At 35.2% G+C, this 14888-nt stretch overlaps 1 protein-coding gene across 3 annotated transcripts in view; it reads left to right on the forward strand.

Annotated features, from left to right (window-relative positions):
- Nucleotides 1-13833, forward strand: part of TXNL1 (thioredoxin like 1) — a 30264-nt gene extending 16431 nt beyond the window's left edge. For 2 of the 3 annotated variants that reach the window (XM_070452480.1, XM_070452482.1), the window contains exons 4-9: nucleotides 1314-1436; nucleotides 3115-3184; nucleotides 5004-5176; nucleotides 7385-7489; nucleotides 12141-12183; nucleotides 13598-13833. In XM_070452480.1, coding sequence (XP_070308581.1) covers nucleotides 1314-1436; nucleotides 3115-3184; nucleotides 5004-5176; nucleotides 7385-7489; nucleotides 12141-12179 — 510 coding nt within the window. In that variant the 3' untranslated portion in view covers nucleotides 12180-12183; nucleotides 13598-13833. The remainder of the gene's footprint in view (nucleotides 1-1313; nucleotides 1437-3114; nucleotides 3185-5003; nucleotides 5177-7384; nucleotides 7490-12140; nucleotides 12184-13597) is intronic. The other variant, XM_070452481.1, reaches the window with a different exon arrangement.
- The last annotated feature ends 1055 nt before the right edge of the window (nucleotides 13834-14888 follow it).

A 14888-nucleotide genomic window follows, 5' to 3' on the forward strand; every position in this document is an offset into this window, starting at 1 on the left:
CACCAACACAGGAAACGGGGAAGTGCTACAGGACGCAACGGGGAAGCAGCTAGCAAATCTGGAGAGGAGAAATCTACAGGCTGAATGGCTGCATTAAAAGAGATTTAAGAGACATTAACCAAATGCAGTTGTTTATACTTGTCTTGGATTTTTATTGAGTCTTAACTGATTCAACGGTAAAATATTTGAGACAGTTGAAGAAATTTGAACATTGATATTGATGGTACTAAAACATTATCAATGTTACAGTCATGGTAATGATATTGAGGATTTTTTTTTTTTTTCAAGAGTCCTTATCTCTTAGAAATGCTTATGAACACACTGAAATGTTCATGAATAACATGAGAAAGATGTCTAAAATTTACATGAAAATAATCAGGAAAAAGGTTGGGGCTGGTTACAGAGTAATGGTGAACCCGGAGTGGCTGTGAATTGATGATTGTTGCATCCAAGAGGTGGGCACCTTGAGGGTCACTGTGTTAGTCTATTTATGTACGTTTAGAATTTTCCATAATATAATTTTTTAAGTAGTTATTTGCCATTCATCTTTTTTTTTTTATACTTATTTATTTTATTTCTTTGGCTTGTGCTAGGGTCTTAGTTGCAGCATGCAGGGTCTTTAGCTGCAGCGTGTGGGATCTAGTTCCCTAAGGATCAAACACGAGCCCCCTACACTGGGATCTTGGAGTCTTAGCCACCAGGGAAGTCCCTAGTTCATCTTTAATCCAAACTCTTCATGGATACAGGTTTAAAGAGTGCGTGATCACTAGAAGAGGGAGGTACGCTTTCTTTAGATATTTTGTAGATATTTATTTTAATTTGTGTATTTTCCACTGCCAAACACTGTTACTAAAAAAAAAAGTATATGTTAGCATTTAATAATCTTTGTGTTAAAGACTTGGTTTTAGATACTTATTAAGTAGGCTAAGGCTCAATTTGTCTTTAATTATTAGTGGTAGATATCAGAAGTTTGGACAAAAGGGTTATTATAAAAGTTTTAGTAACTTTTAAATGAGATAGAAATTTCTTAACTTAATCAAGAGAGAATTACTTCAATACAAAATAAAAAGTTAAAAAAATTAAGAGAATCACAAGGATGTATTGTACAGCACAGGAAATAAAGTCAATAGAGTACATACAAGTTATTAAAAAGATAAGTGGAATATAACCATTAAAAGTTGTTAACCACAAGTGTTGTACACTGAAAACATAATTTTACACAGTTTAAAAGAGAATTACATATTTACATTTTTTACTGAGATTTTTATACCAAATCCAAATGCTTTGTCTGACATCTTGGTTTAAATTTTCAGATGGATTTAATGCCTTTTATTAACAAAGCTGGCTGTGAATGTCTTAATGAAAGTGATGAGCATGGATTTGACAACTGTTTACGAAAAGACATGACCTTCTTGGAATCTGATTGTGATGAACAGGTAACTGAATGCTTAGGGCTTGTAGAGATTATCAGTATTTGTGCCCACACATGTCTCCATCTCATGGTTTCATGTCTCTCCTTTCCAGATGATCACTTTTTTCTTCCTTTTTATAACTTTACCTCTGACCCTGCCAACTCACCCCCTTTCTTTGTTTATGCCAGCTACACTGTGAAGAATCATACTCTTGGGTTGTCTGGAAGGCTGGGTTGAGCCTTCACTGTCCTTAAGTCCTTTTGTTCATCCTTCTTGACCTGCCTTCATACTTTGTACCCACCTAAATGAGACTTAATTAGATGAGTACTCCTTTCATGTCTCGTCCTCACTCCCAGTGTAAACCTGCTGTATTTCCCTGTATTTTCCTGCAGTGTTGTCACAGAGAAGGTAGGATAGTGTAGTTCTGCCTTGATCATGCCATCTCTGTCTTCATCTTGCCTGTTATTTAAAATTTTACTTTCTGAAAAATTTTTTTCTTAAATAATTACTATACCATTGCCTCTGCTTTGTCCCCATTCCAGTATATCTTTTATATGTTCACAAAAGTTATTTCTGTAAAATATAAATCATATTTATATTTTGATTTCTTAAAAGAGTTAAATGATTCTTCAGTGGCTTCAGGAAGAGGATGTCATATGCTTACTGACTTTATCTACTTCTAGCTTTCTACTCTCATATCCTCTTCACCTATGGTTCAGGTCCCTAAATGGGTCATGTTTATTTCCTGACACCCAAATACAGGTCAAGTATTAAAAGTACTTACATAACTAAAGAGAGTAGTCTTAAGTATTTTCTTAAGCAAATAGACCACAGTGATTTGAAATAAATCTAAATCCCATTTTCCTTTGCTCCAACCAAAACTACCTTATTTTATTGCTTGAAAATACCGTTCACATTGTGCGCCTTGTAAATGGTGCCCTAAGCGTAATGTGGTGATGTGTATTAGAAGGGCTGGCTCCAGGTTCCCTGAAATCTTCCTCCTGAGGAAACCTTCCTCCCAGGCTGGAAGCATAAGGCTTCATCAGACAAAGTTTTGGCTGGAAAGAAGATTGAGTGAATGAATCAGAGAGAGGCATTTCAGCAGCTTTGTATTTCAGTTCCCTTGGGTGGCTTTCCAGATTCAGTGAGTCAAATACATTTAGGATGGAGGTTTGGAGGTTACTAATAGAGCTGTGAGTCCTGTTCTCTTGAGTTTTGAATCAAATAGAGTCCATTTGATATCTAGTCTCTCCACATAACCTGTGTGCATTGTCTCCAAATTGTCAAGTGACCATGGGTAGACGCATCCACAGATAAACTGTTTCAGAAAATATTAAGCTTCCTATGTTAAAACCCATAGTTTAAGTTTTAGTTTGGGGGTTTTGTTTAATTTTTTGTGGGGGGGAAGTGGATTGTTGTCAGTTTTTAGGTCATGAGGCTTTAGGTTCTTAACATATAATTTTAATTAATTCTGTTAAATTTTGTTGTTATTCCTTTATAAAAATAATAGATTATTGTATTTCTCAAATGTCAAACTAATCAAGTTACTTTCAGCTTACTGATATTCTGTATTACATTGGTTTTGTTAGATGAATTAAATTTTCTCTGCTTCTTAATTATTTTAATTCTCCTTAGCTGTATGAGTTACTTACTTAAGATGTTTAACAGCCCTTTAAAAATGAGACAATTATTTTCTTCACAGCTTCTTATTACTGTGGCATTCAATCAGCCTGTTAAGCTTTATTCAATGAAATTTCAAGGGCCAGATAATGGTGAGTAATGGGCAGCTTTTCTTTAAAGTAACTTTCTGCTCTATAGAACTGCTGGAATATATTTACAACTTTTCTTTGTTTTAAATTGATGTATAGTTGATGTACAGTAGTATGTAAGTTTCAGGTGTACAACATAGTGATTTACAGTTTTTAAGGATTATACTCCATTTACAGTTATTCTGAAACATTGGCTGCATTCCCTGTGAGCGTCCTTGCAGCTTGTTTATTTTATGCGTAGCTGTTTCTGCGTCTTAGTTCCCTGCCCCTCTCTCGCTCGTCCCCTCCCTTCTTCCCTCCTAGTGACTGGTTTGTTTTCTTTACTTCCTGAGTCTGTTTCATTTTGTTAGGTTCACTAGTTTGCTTTAGTTTTTAGATTCCACATAATAAGTGATACCATGCAGTATTTGTCTCTGTCTGCCTCACTTGTCCCACTTAGCATAATATCCTCCTAGTCCATCCATGTTGCTGCAAATGGCAAGATTTCATTCCTTTTTATGGTTGAGTAGTGTTCCATTGCATATGTATATATACTCCATCTTCTTTGTCCATTCTATTACTGGTCCCGTAGGTTAAAACTTGTCATTAAATAGAGGTAGAGATCTCTTGTTTTGGGAAAGAGTGAAATTGTTCTTGGAACAAAGCAATGACAAATAATGTAAGATTATTGGGCCAAAAGTGATTTAAAAAAATCTTTCAGCATTTTTCCTTTTCATCTGAAAACAAGGGAGCCCTTTCTTCCAACTAAGAGTTCTAGGTTTGAGGTAGCTGTTTTTCAGGGTGGGAGCTGGGGGAGACTTATTTCACATTCTTCCTATTACAGGTGATAAAACTAAGGCCCTAGATTCTCCTCTGTGTGTGCTAATTAAAGTTGCATTTTCTCTATACATATTATGATGCTGTAAGCATGATTTTGTTCAGTAGAGTTGTTCTTACCCCCACCCCCTTTTTTCTGTTTCGTTTGTGTTTTGTTTTTGTTTTTTGGCTGCTGGGGGTGGAGATGGGAGGGGCCTGGGGTGGGGAGCGGGGACTCGGATTTGTTGCTGTTTCCTTAGTTGATTGGGGGAAACAGCGCCCTGTTTATCAGACAGCATTCCCTTAAGTCATCTACTATTCTAAGTTTCCATGGGTTAATGATTTTTTCACTAATAAAATTGTTAATTTATTCTGAAAATACAAAGTATTTGTAAAAGCAAATGCCATAGAAATGAGTATGTAAGCCGTGTGGCTATGGTAAGATTCTTCAGTCAGTCCCAGAATGCTGGTCTGAAGCTACAGACTAAGACATTCTACAGTGTAATTTTAGCACTGAGCACAGCCTAATCCCTCCGACGAAATCTGGCAGTTTGTGTCGTTAATTTCCTCTGGCTAAATATTGTCACCAATGATGCTTTTCTCCTAAGTAACAAAAGGTGCCAGTTGATGGCAACTGGAAGACTCGGCTCGCTGTTTCTTTTATGAAACTTGCCATCCTGCGTGTGTGTCAGACTCCACTGCTGCCTTGCCAGTACCTGCTCCCTGGGAGCTGTACATTCCTCTCTGCCTGTCTCCTGCAGTTGAGGGCAGGAGCTCTGTGTGTATGTGTGCTTTAATCTACTATTCCTAGTACCTAGTATAGTTTTAGCAGGCCAAGAATATACCACTAAATGTTGAGAGAGGAGGAGCATGGCTATGAAAATACTCAGACGTTCTTAAAATTTCTAAAGGTAGAGGTAGGTGTGTGCATATGTGGGCATATCTGTATAGAGTGAACGTAATGATAAAGGTGACAAAGTATTAAATGTTTGATGTTAGCATTTAATTTTATTCTATCATTCTATAGGTCAGGGTCCTAAATACGTAAAAATTTTTATCAATCTACCACGGTCTATGGATTTTGAAGAGGCAGAAAGAAGTGAGCCAACTCAAGCTCTGGAACTAACAGAGGATGATATTAAAGAAGATGGTATTGTCCCTCTTCGTTACGTTAAGTTTCAGAACGTTAACAGTGTAACTGTAAGTAGTGTTTCATTCAGATGTATGCAGCGGGTTGGGGGTGACAATTCATGCCGTCTTCAGTGTCCTAGCTGATTCAGGTTATCCTTAAAAATGGTTAATTGTCCATTTGGTTTGAAATGCATAAAAATGTCTAATGAGCTAATTAAATTTTCTTCTTTTTAATTCATCTGTGTGCCCTAAAAAGGAAGGTGGATTTTTTTTGTAGGTTTGTCAAATACATATATATATGGCATGTATATGCCAACTTTTGTTAAAAGTTTATTCTAGAACACTTATTCTTAAACCAGATACTTATTCTTCCTTCATACCTGGTAATGAGTGAGGATACGTTTCTAAAATCCAATTTACTTTTGATTCATGCAGTGGCCATGATATCAGTAAAAACTGACTTTTTAAAAACATAATTTTGTGTTATCTTAATTTACATTATGAGATCAGCAGCTTTTTAGCAGTTACTAATTGCTTTTTTGAATTCTAGTATTAAACCCAGCACATGCTTCTAAACCACCTGTCATTCCATTCCATCAGAGCAGGGGTTTAGGAGGGTTAGAGCAGAAGGCTGAGAAGGAGGAGCTGGAAGCAGCAGAGTTGCCTGAGAACAGGGCATGCCAAAGGAGCGTAATTTCTTTGTGTCGGTGGATTCCGGTTTTTGTAAATTAGAAGAATGCTATAGCTGTGTTCATTTTGGGAAGTTTTCAGTGGAATTTCACAGAATATACTTAGCAGTAAGATAAAGGATTATATTGAGTTTTGAGTAGAAGTATTTTACCCAGAGTAAATTAAAGGAAATGGTTATATCAAACTGCAACACTGGTTATGAAATATTTTCTTGACTTTATTCATTTGTAACATATTTATTTGTAACATTTATTTGTAACATTTGTAAATATTTGTTACATATTTGTAAGATGTTTATTTGTAGCATTCAGTTAATTACACCTATTGCTTTATGTAGTGATGGGAGGAAGGCTTTTGTTTATTAGAAAAAGCCCTTTAAACCCAGAGATCCTAATATAATCTCTTCTGTCTTTGAGAATCATTGAACATAGTTACTTTGTGATAGGTTCATAGTCTTTACTGTGTCCTATTAAAATCATACTTTTAAACTCATAATTTTAGTCATTGACTTAAATTCAGAAACAGAAAGCACACCTGTCACTTTTTTGATGATAAAGTTGAAATCGAAATAACAGTTTTGTTCAGAAAGTCTAAGAAAAATAAGTACATGAATTTTTAAAAGCAGTAAATATAAACTGTTGTGCTTAGATTAAAAAAGCATTGCAGATATAGAGAACTAGTTTAATAATCTCCTTATTATAGACTTGAAGTTTTTAATTGGTAAGCTCAATTCGAGATGAACCTGTGGTTGCCTGAATAAACAACAAAACTGATTTTCATATGAAAACGGAAAAAGAATGATGCCCAAATCAAGAGAGGCAATATTCTTAAGTAGACAGCATCTAGAGTATTATTTTTAAAAATGGAGCAAATTTAAATAATCCAGTGTATTGAAAAAGGACCTATGAATAAAGCTTCTGTCTCCTAACATGCTGAGGGAAATTTTTAAATAGTATAAAAGGAGCAAGCTTAATAAAACATGCCAGGCACAGTATGGGCTTCCCAGGTGGCTCAGTGGGTAAAGAATCTGCAGTGCAGGAAACGTAGGTTTGATCCCTAGGTTGGAAAGATCTCCTGGAGAAGGACATGCAGCCCACTCCTACATGCAAAGCACAGTGTAGTTTTAGGAGCTGACTTCCAGTGCTCTCTTTTTTCTTTTAACATTTTAGGGAGTAGAATGAATGATGGAGTATCAGAAAGAATATAACTGCCAAGATTTTCCTCAGTAAAAAATTATAATTTTAGTAAAATTTCAGTAGCATTCTGCCTATTGTAATCTTGAGTTTCATGCTCTTTCAGTATTCTCTGTAAATAATTTAATTTTGACCCTTCAACATTGTCATGCCAAATCATGCAGAGCTTACATATATAAGTATCCTGCCATGATCCCCCTTGGACAAGGTAAGAACAGTCGAACAGACAGTAGAATTAATGATGCTATAGGAATCCTAGTGTAAATGTAATTTGGATTAATCCTTATAAAGAATAGAAGGTATTTTTACTAATAATCTAAGAAAATTCATTTAATGAGCATGTTTATCGAAAAAGAAGTGGAATCATTAATGGTAAAATTCTTTGTGTGTGTAGATATTTGTTCAGTCCAATCAAGGTGAAGAAGAAACAACAAGAATTTCATATTTTACTTTTATTGGGACTCCAGTCCAGGCAACAAATATGAATGACTTCAAACGAGTAAGTTTGTTTAATGATATCTAGGAGAAATAAAAATAGTAATTTTAAAGAAATAATTTTAAAATGATCAAAATCATATTATGTCATGAAATTTTATAAGGATAAACAGAACAGTAGGGCCTTCTAATCACATTTTTAGATTTCTTAATAAGAAATCTCTAATAAAGATAAGTGTCATTGACACAGTGTCTGTTAATGTATGGCATCCAAATAAGAAGGTATAAATTATTGTTTTGTTATAGCAGGTAGTTAGGGATAGTGAAAATTGGAGTACATTAAGTCATTATTAGTGAATTTTTAAGAACTTTGCTTATATTAAGATTTTGATTATCATTGTTTCTGATGAAAACATATTTAAAATGACAGTGATTTTAATCAAGAAGAATGGGCTCCTTTACTTCACTGAGATGCTTAAACCATGTCTTTGTGCTGAAGAACACATTTCAGCAAATAACCCTTCAGTGAACAGGCATATGTGTTCAGTGGCTTTTTTGGTTTGGTTTTTGTTTTTGAGGACATACTCCTAAGGTTTGCATAAGAATTTAGGTTACCATGGGACCTTTAGAAATAAGAACATTGTTTGATTCTTAGAACTACTTCTAACTGGTAACAGTTCCTGAGCATGACTCTTAAAATATACAGCCATGGAGCATAGACGTGCCATCAGGAGCTTGGTCAGTACAGAACCAGCTGCCGTGCACAGGTGGAGTGTGCGGCAGCACAGAAGATGGAGATGCTGCAGTATTCCCCATGGCTGCGTCTGGCAGGCGCTCTAGAACTTGGGGTGATTGTTAAGAGAGGAGGTGTTTGCCCAGGGCCGCCAGACTTGGTTTACCAGTTTAGACCCCTGTTTGGGGAATGGAAGCCATGGAACACCCAGAAAACTCATTCTTCTTGATGACGTTTAATTTTAATTCAATTGCAGGAAAATAAAATTTTGTAACAGTGGATGAACTTATAAAACTGGACGCTGACAATAGATATTTTAACGTCATTTTCCAACTGCTGTCTTCCTGTCTCACAGCATAGTTAACTTTTGGGAGCTGTAGGAACAGTTTTGTTCTTAGATCTGTCATGTGGGATGTTTGACATATGCATAATGACAGGTCAGAAGAAGCAGAGATTAAACATCTACGTTTTTACGATATGAAATGTGCTGCACTGGGAAACCGTGTGAGCAACAAAGACGTTTTGGCTGCCTGCTTTGCTCCTTTGCTTGTTTGAGTCAGATGCCGTTGGGTTTGGCTTTAACTGTGCCTTGCATAGTTTGCTTCTAGCGCAGTTCTTTGCTAAGATCTCTTACTCTGAATCCCATTATTTCCTCATACTGTTAACTCGACTCTGGTTTCCTGCTTCTCACCTCAGCTTATGCTTCTTGATTTCCATGTTTCCTCCAGGTAACCCCTCATCTTACTTATCTTCTTACCAGCCTGCCGTCCAGTTACAGTTTTTCTAGTGTGCATTAATAGTTGCCCATCTCAGGATGCCTCCACCTCTTTGCTTTTAACATCCCCTCTCCTGTCCCTAGCCTGGTGGCTCAGTGGGAGAGAATCTACCTGCCAGTGCGAGAGATGTGGGTTCCATCCCCGGTTCAGGAAGATCCTCTGGAGAAGGAAATGGCAACCCACTCCAGTATTCTTGCCTGAGAAATCCCATGGACAGAGGAGCCTGGTGGCTACCTTCCATGGGGTCACAAGAGAGTCTGACACGATGTAGCAACTAAGCAAGAGTTCACATCTCTTCTAGCCTGTTCTGTCTCTTTTTTGACCACCAGACTACCTTTTTTGACTGTCTTTAGGATAGTAGGGGTGTTTTTCTTTTCTTCTTTGAGAGTATTTGTGTTTATTCTATAGTACTATATGTTTAACTAGGTACTTTTTTTTTTTAACCTTATTGAAAAGCACTGTAGAATAGTAGTTCTCAAAACTTCATGGTCCCAGGGCACCTTTACACTGGTAAAGATTGTTGTGGGCCAGTATTTATCTAATACTTACCATCTCAGAAGCTAAAACTGGGAAATTTAAACAATATTTATTTACTTAACAAATAATAAAATTATTGTGTTAGCACAGGTGATTTTTTAAATTAAAATACTTAGTTTCCAAAACAAAAACCAAGTTTTGTAAGAAGAAGAACATTGTTTTACATTTTGACAAATTGTATGCAGTTAGCTTAGTAGAATCCTCTCATTCTCATATTTGCTTCTGCATTCGATCAGTTTTGCTATCATAAGTCATGTAGCCTCTGGAAAACTTCATTGTCCATTGTGAGACAATGAGAGTTAAAGAGGCAAATAACAATTTATTTAGCATTATTATGAAAGCACTTTTGACCTTGGGAAACTCCCTGAATGGGTTTTAAGGTCACCCAGCTTGGATCACACAGAACTGCTGCAAGAATTACGTTAACATTGTAATGGATTTCCTTCTTGGTGTTCTGGACTTCTTAATCCTTTGCTTTTATAATGTCTGATAAATTTTAATTGTTTGAATGGTTTTCTTATGTATATTAATGTTACATATTCTTCCAGTAGTTTCTGAATGAGATTGCTCTGCTTGTGTCCTTCATTGTCCTGTAGTGTTATTTCTGAAAAGTAAACGAATATTTTAGTAGTTTTCATACTGTGCTAAGCCAGCAACTTTAGGAAAGCTGCAGTTAAAAAGCTAGTTTATGTTTAACTGAAATTGGCCTTATTGAGAGTCACTTATTAAAAGCCATCAGTGAGTTTGGATTCTAGTGAAGGAAATAATAGATTTGTGCTCTGATTCTTGTGGTCCCTGTGGTACTGTGTTATGTGTAGTCATAATCTCTGATAGTAACAAGTTTATATTGTTAAAGGGTAATACCCTAACGTTTGGAATGCTAACCAATATGAATCAAAGCTTAGTTCAAGGCAACAGTAGGCACTCTAGGTAGAATGGAAAACAGGAACCCTGGGCATGGAAGTGAGATGGTCCAAGTCCTTCATTCAAGGAGAAGTCAAGTGTGGCATTTTCTCTTTACTTATTTAGTCAATTTGACTTTTAAAGGCATTGCAGACAGTAATGAGAATTTAAAATTTCAGTATAGATTTGGCATGTGTTTTATCAGCACAGAGGAAAGTTCCAGCACCTCTTTGTGTAGTGAAGAGAATTGTATAAAATGACTTTAATGAATGATAAAATAGAATTATGTAGCATTTTCAGTTTCTATTTTTATGTTGCATGAGTTGTTCCTAGTTAATTTTCGTTCTCAGAATGTCATTGATCTTCTCCTTATGTTACTAAGATGACAGAAGCTAGGGTAGTGCTGTTGAATCTTGGTTGTGGATGGAAGTCTTAGACCACCTCGCATACTCTTACAGTTTTAGAAGGTCATACTTGTCAGATTTGGGAGACTAGGACGTACCTTCCATTTTTCTGTTTTTGGCTCGTAAGAGGCATTGTGCCCAGATTATAATATACTTAGGCTATCTGTTGTAGTAAATGTGTTCTTTATGTTGTAGCATGAAAAAAGCTTGCCATTTTAATTGAAAGTAGATGTTTTCTTTGCAAAAATATGCTTTTCACATGGTTTGCTTTATTTTAATACAAAAGTAATATAAGTGTTCAAAACTGAGCAAAAGTGAAGGGGCTTCTGCTTCTTAGGGAATGAGGTGCATGTGAAAAGCAAAGCAGATTTTCTATCACGGTAATAAAAATAGACTTTTCTTAACTGGCCATTCACCGTATCAGCTATTTTTGTAACATTTTTGTCTGTTTATTTTTCAGCTTTTTTAATCCAACTCAAATGAACTAAAAACAGAAGATTTTTAAAAATGAAGTAATATAGAGATTGACCTTATCTCACTCTACTTCCCTCCTTGCTTCTCTGCTCATCTAGCACCTGTCTGCTCTCACCCTTCTCACGTTCTCGCCATTGCTGGGCAAGATCTCTACAGCTTCTGTCATCTGGATCAACCCTCTTGTTACCTAGATTGCCTCAACCATCTCTGTCTTCAAATCTCATTCTAGTCAATGTTTCTCAGTTGGCCTTTTATTTTGTTTCAGTTTTTATTCTGATCTTGCAACTAGGTGCTTTAGTTTCATTACCATACCAGATTGCTCACCCAACTTTTTTTTTTTACTTTCTCTTGTCTCATTTAATTTTGTACTACATTTTGAGAAAGAATATTGCAGTTAAACTTACATTGTCATGAATATTTTTAGATTTAAATAGTTGGATAATGTTTCAATTCAATCTAAAGTTTTTATTTTTTAGGAACAATAGAATTTTGGAAATCAAATATGAGCAGTTTCACCAAGTTCTTTTATATTAGAGCTAGTGTAATATATTGATTAGGCTGAAATTGAGAGGTATAGGTTTTCTCATTGGAACTGTAGCCCTAGAATCTTTTTGCTGATTAATTGTGGGCTTGTCCTCTGCTTTGCCAACACAAGTGAGTTCAAGGCCAGTTGAAAGACTTATGGACTGAAAGTTAGGCTGGGTTAAAATATTAACGTAGAAGATCAATGGACTCTTTACTGAATAAATATCTTTGACACCTAGTTTTGATGTACCAAAATTTTTGTTTGTCGGAGGTGTAATATAAAGACTTAAAAATGAATAAAAGAGCTTTACTGTTGGGATGAGAAGCTCCATACTGGAATGCTGAATTTCTTCTTTTTTCCAGAGAATACACATTGGCAAGTTGAGAGTTATCAGCCTGTGAAACAGTATGCAGATTCGTGTCTTCTATTGTATCACATCTGCTAAAATGTTAATTTTTAATATTAATTCTTTTTGTTTTCTTTTGCTTAATCTAATAGCTCTGTGTTTGTGTGTTCCCAAGTGACACAGTGATCACCAGTGCTCTCCTGCTTATCTGCTTCAGTTCATTTGTGGTACAAATAGCACCCCCTCCCCGCTTTCTCAGGAAAGACACCCCCACCCCCGGCTCTCAGAATCTGAACTGCTTACTTTCATCCACGTGCTCTTTTATGAGACTGTCTTTGTATCTTTTTTGGCTTTTTGGACTTTGTAACACGTGGTTTCCTTGGATTAAAGAGGAGTTGTTTTAAAGCAATAAAAGTGTTTTTCCTCAAGATAGGGAAAACAGCATTTCTTGCAGTATGTGATTAGGAATTCAGTAGAATGGGTTTTTAATCATCTTTTCCCATGAATGACATTGACCCAGCCAAGTTCTGTTTTAGACCAGATTTGTACTGAAGATCTTTGTGAATTTTGCTTGATTCAGACACTGCCTTTTGGACAAGAGTCAATTTAAAATATGAAAATTATATTTATAAATGTACATAAAAATTTTGTTATATGTAAATATATGTCAGTGACTTGCAAGTAGATTTCCTTAGAGACATTTCTACCATGAGAATACATTATTATGAACTTTAGATTTAAAGTAAATTGTTTGATTAGAATGTAGTTTTAGAACCTTCCCATAGAGGCTTTGTTTTCTAGAACTGTTGTTATAGAAATCAGATTTATTCCTTACAGTTTTATGCTGCCACATTGATAGCAACCTAGGACATTTTTTAAACCTTCCCATGGAAAATTTTTCTAATCATTGACTGAACCTAGATTTATTCTTTATATTTTAGTAGTATATTTTAGGAACCAGGATTTTAAAAAAATAGAAACTAGGCAAAATTAGTAATTTTTAATCTGTTTTCATTGCATGTCTACATATTGATAGAAAAGTCTAGAAACCTGTCATCTTGGGCATGAAGACATAAGTTTAGCATACTCTTAATTCTACATTATTTTGTGATCAACATTTGATATCTAATTGCCTAAAAATAGTATGCCAAATATATTTCACTTATGTAGCATCATCTTTTTATTAACTTCTCTAAACTGTCAACGTTGTTTTGAAAAGTTTTGCATTACTTTTTCTTAAAACAGTGTGAAATACCAAAAATAGCCTGCATGTATTTTAGTTTTAATTTCTAGAGGCTGGGAAGGGAGGGAGGGTCACAGTTTGCTTCAACAATGAAGATACACTGCATGCCAAAGAAATGCAAATATAAAAATTAATATAGGTTTTAAAAATGATAACATTAGTATTTTGAAAATAACTCACATTTCTAGATCAAGAAGAGGTATATATAAAGTTATTTTTGTTCTTCCTAGGTAGTTGGCAAAAAAGGAGAAAGCCACTAAAGGTACAAAAGACACTGGAAGACCGTATTGCAATCAGATCTACAGCTCCTGGATAATTGCTTGATTCTCGCCAGAGACTTTCAATATTTCATTCATTGCCATTACCAATAAATCATTGCTTTTGTTCAGATGGTATCACTAGTGTTTCTATTGTAACCTTAATACATGCAATTGTAAATAAAAGTAACTACTTTTGCCAAGCTCAATTTTTGTTGTTCTAAATAAGTATTTTCTCTTTCCATTTATGTGAAAATTGGACACCTTCTGATTTTAGCAGAGACTTCAGTGTCTGATAGCGTATTGATCAAAAGCCTGTTTCTCTCTTTAGAGGAGCAGAACTGTTTTAGGATCTAAGGAGTGTATGTGTGTTCATGTGCACACACAGCAAGTGATTTTGACAAGTGGACTTGGAAGAGCTAACTATGTTCAGACTCAGGTTTGTTAAATAGCAGTTGGGCATCTGGGCTATAGAAAACACCCGAATTATAAACCACCAGAAATAAATAAGTTTAATGAGACTTAGCTGTTCCCACCTCAGACTGTTAGTGGGACCACAGATTTGATACCCTTTTGGATAAACTTAAAATTTGAGTCATCTTTATCAACATATGTTGAAAGGTATGCTGAAAATATATGTTGAATCCAACAGTAGGAAAAAATAAAGTACTGTGAATTCATGAAGCAGGAGGAATTGATATCTTTTAATGAAGTATTTATTACTTTAACTACCAAATGATGCAGTGTAAATATACAGAGAACTTGTTTAACGTTGAAAATGAATTGGCCACATGTGTATGTTTAAAAGGTCTTTCACAAAAGGCTGGCAAGACCATCTATTCCTTATGACTTAAAAATCTTAAACTGTAATCTAGAAAGGATTAATAAATTTAATCTTAAAATTTTTCTATTTTTAAAGCTAAAATTTGATTTTTAAATTTCTCTGAGTATTTTAAAAATGTCAGTGTTTGAAGAGTATATAAGACTTAATTTTGATTCAGTTAATAGTAAATTTGAGGGCCTGTTTGTCTAGGACTGTGATCAAGATACTGATTTGCCTTTGAGACACCAATGTATTTATACATGTTTCTGAAAAAAAAAAAAAAATCGTGTCCAAGTTTTTGTGGTAATCACTTTCTGAAACCCTAGAGTCACTAAGTAATGTTTAGTTTTCTTTGTATGGAAGCACATTAGCTGGTCTGTGGTGATGTCTACATAGTTCATGTATTTCCTGATTATGTTGCCTTGGATCAAATGGAAACAG

This window comes from Odocoileus virginianus, chromosome 22, assembly GCF_023699985.2.
Source record: "Odocoileus virginianus isolate 20LAN1187 ecotype Illinois chromosome 22, Ovbor_1.2, whole genome shotgun sequence".
In the NCBI taxonomy this organism is placed as follows: Eukaryota; Metazoa; Chordata; class Mammalia; order Artiodactyla; family Cervidae; genus Odocoileus; species Odocoileus virginianus.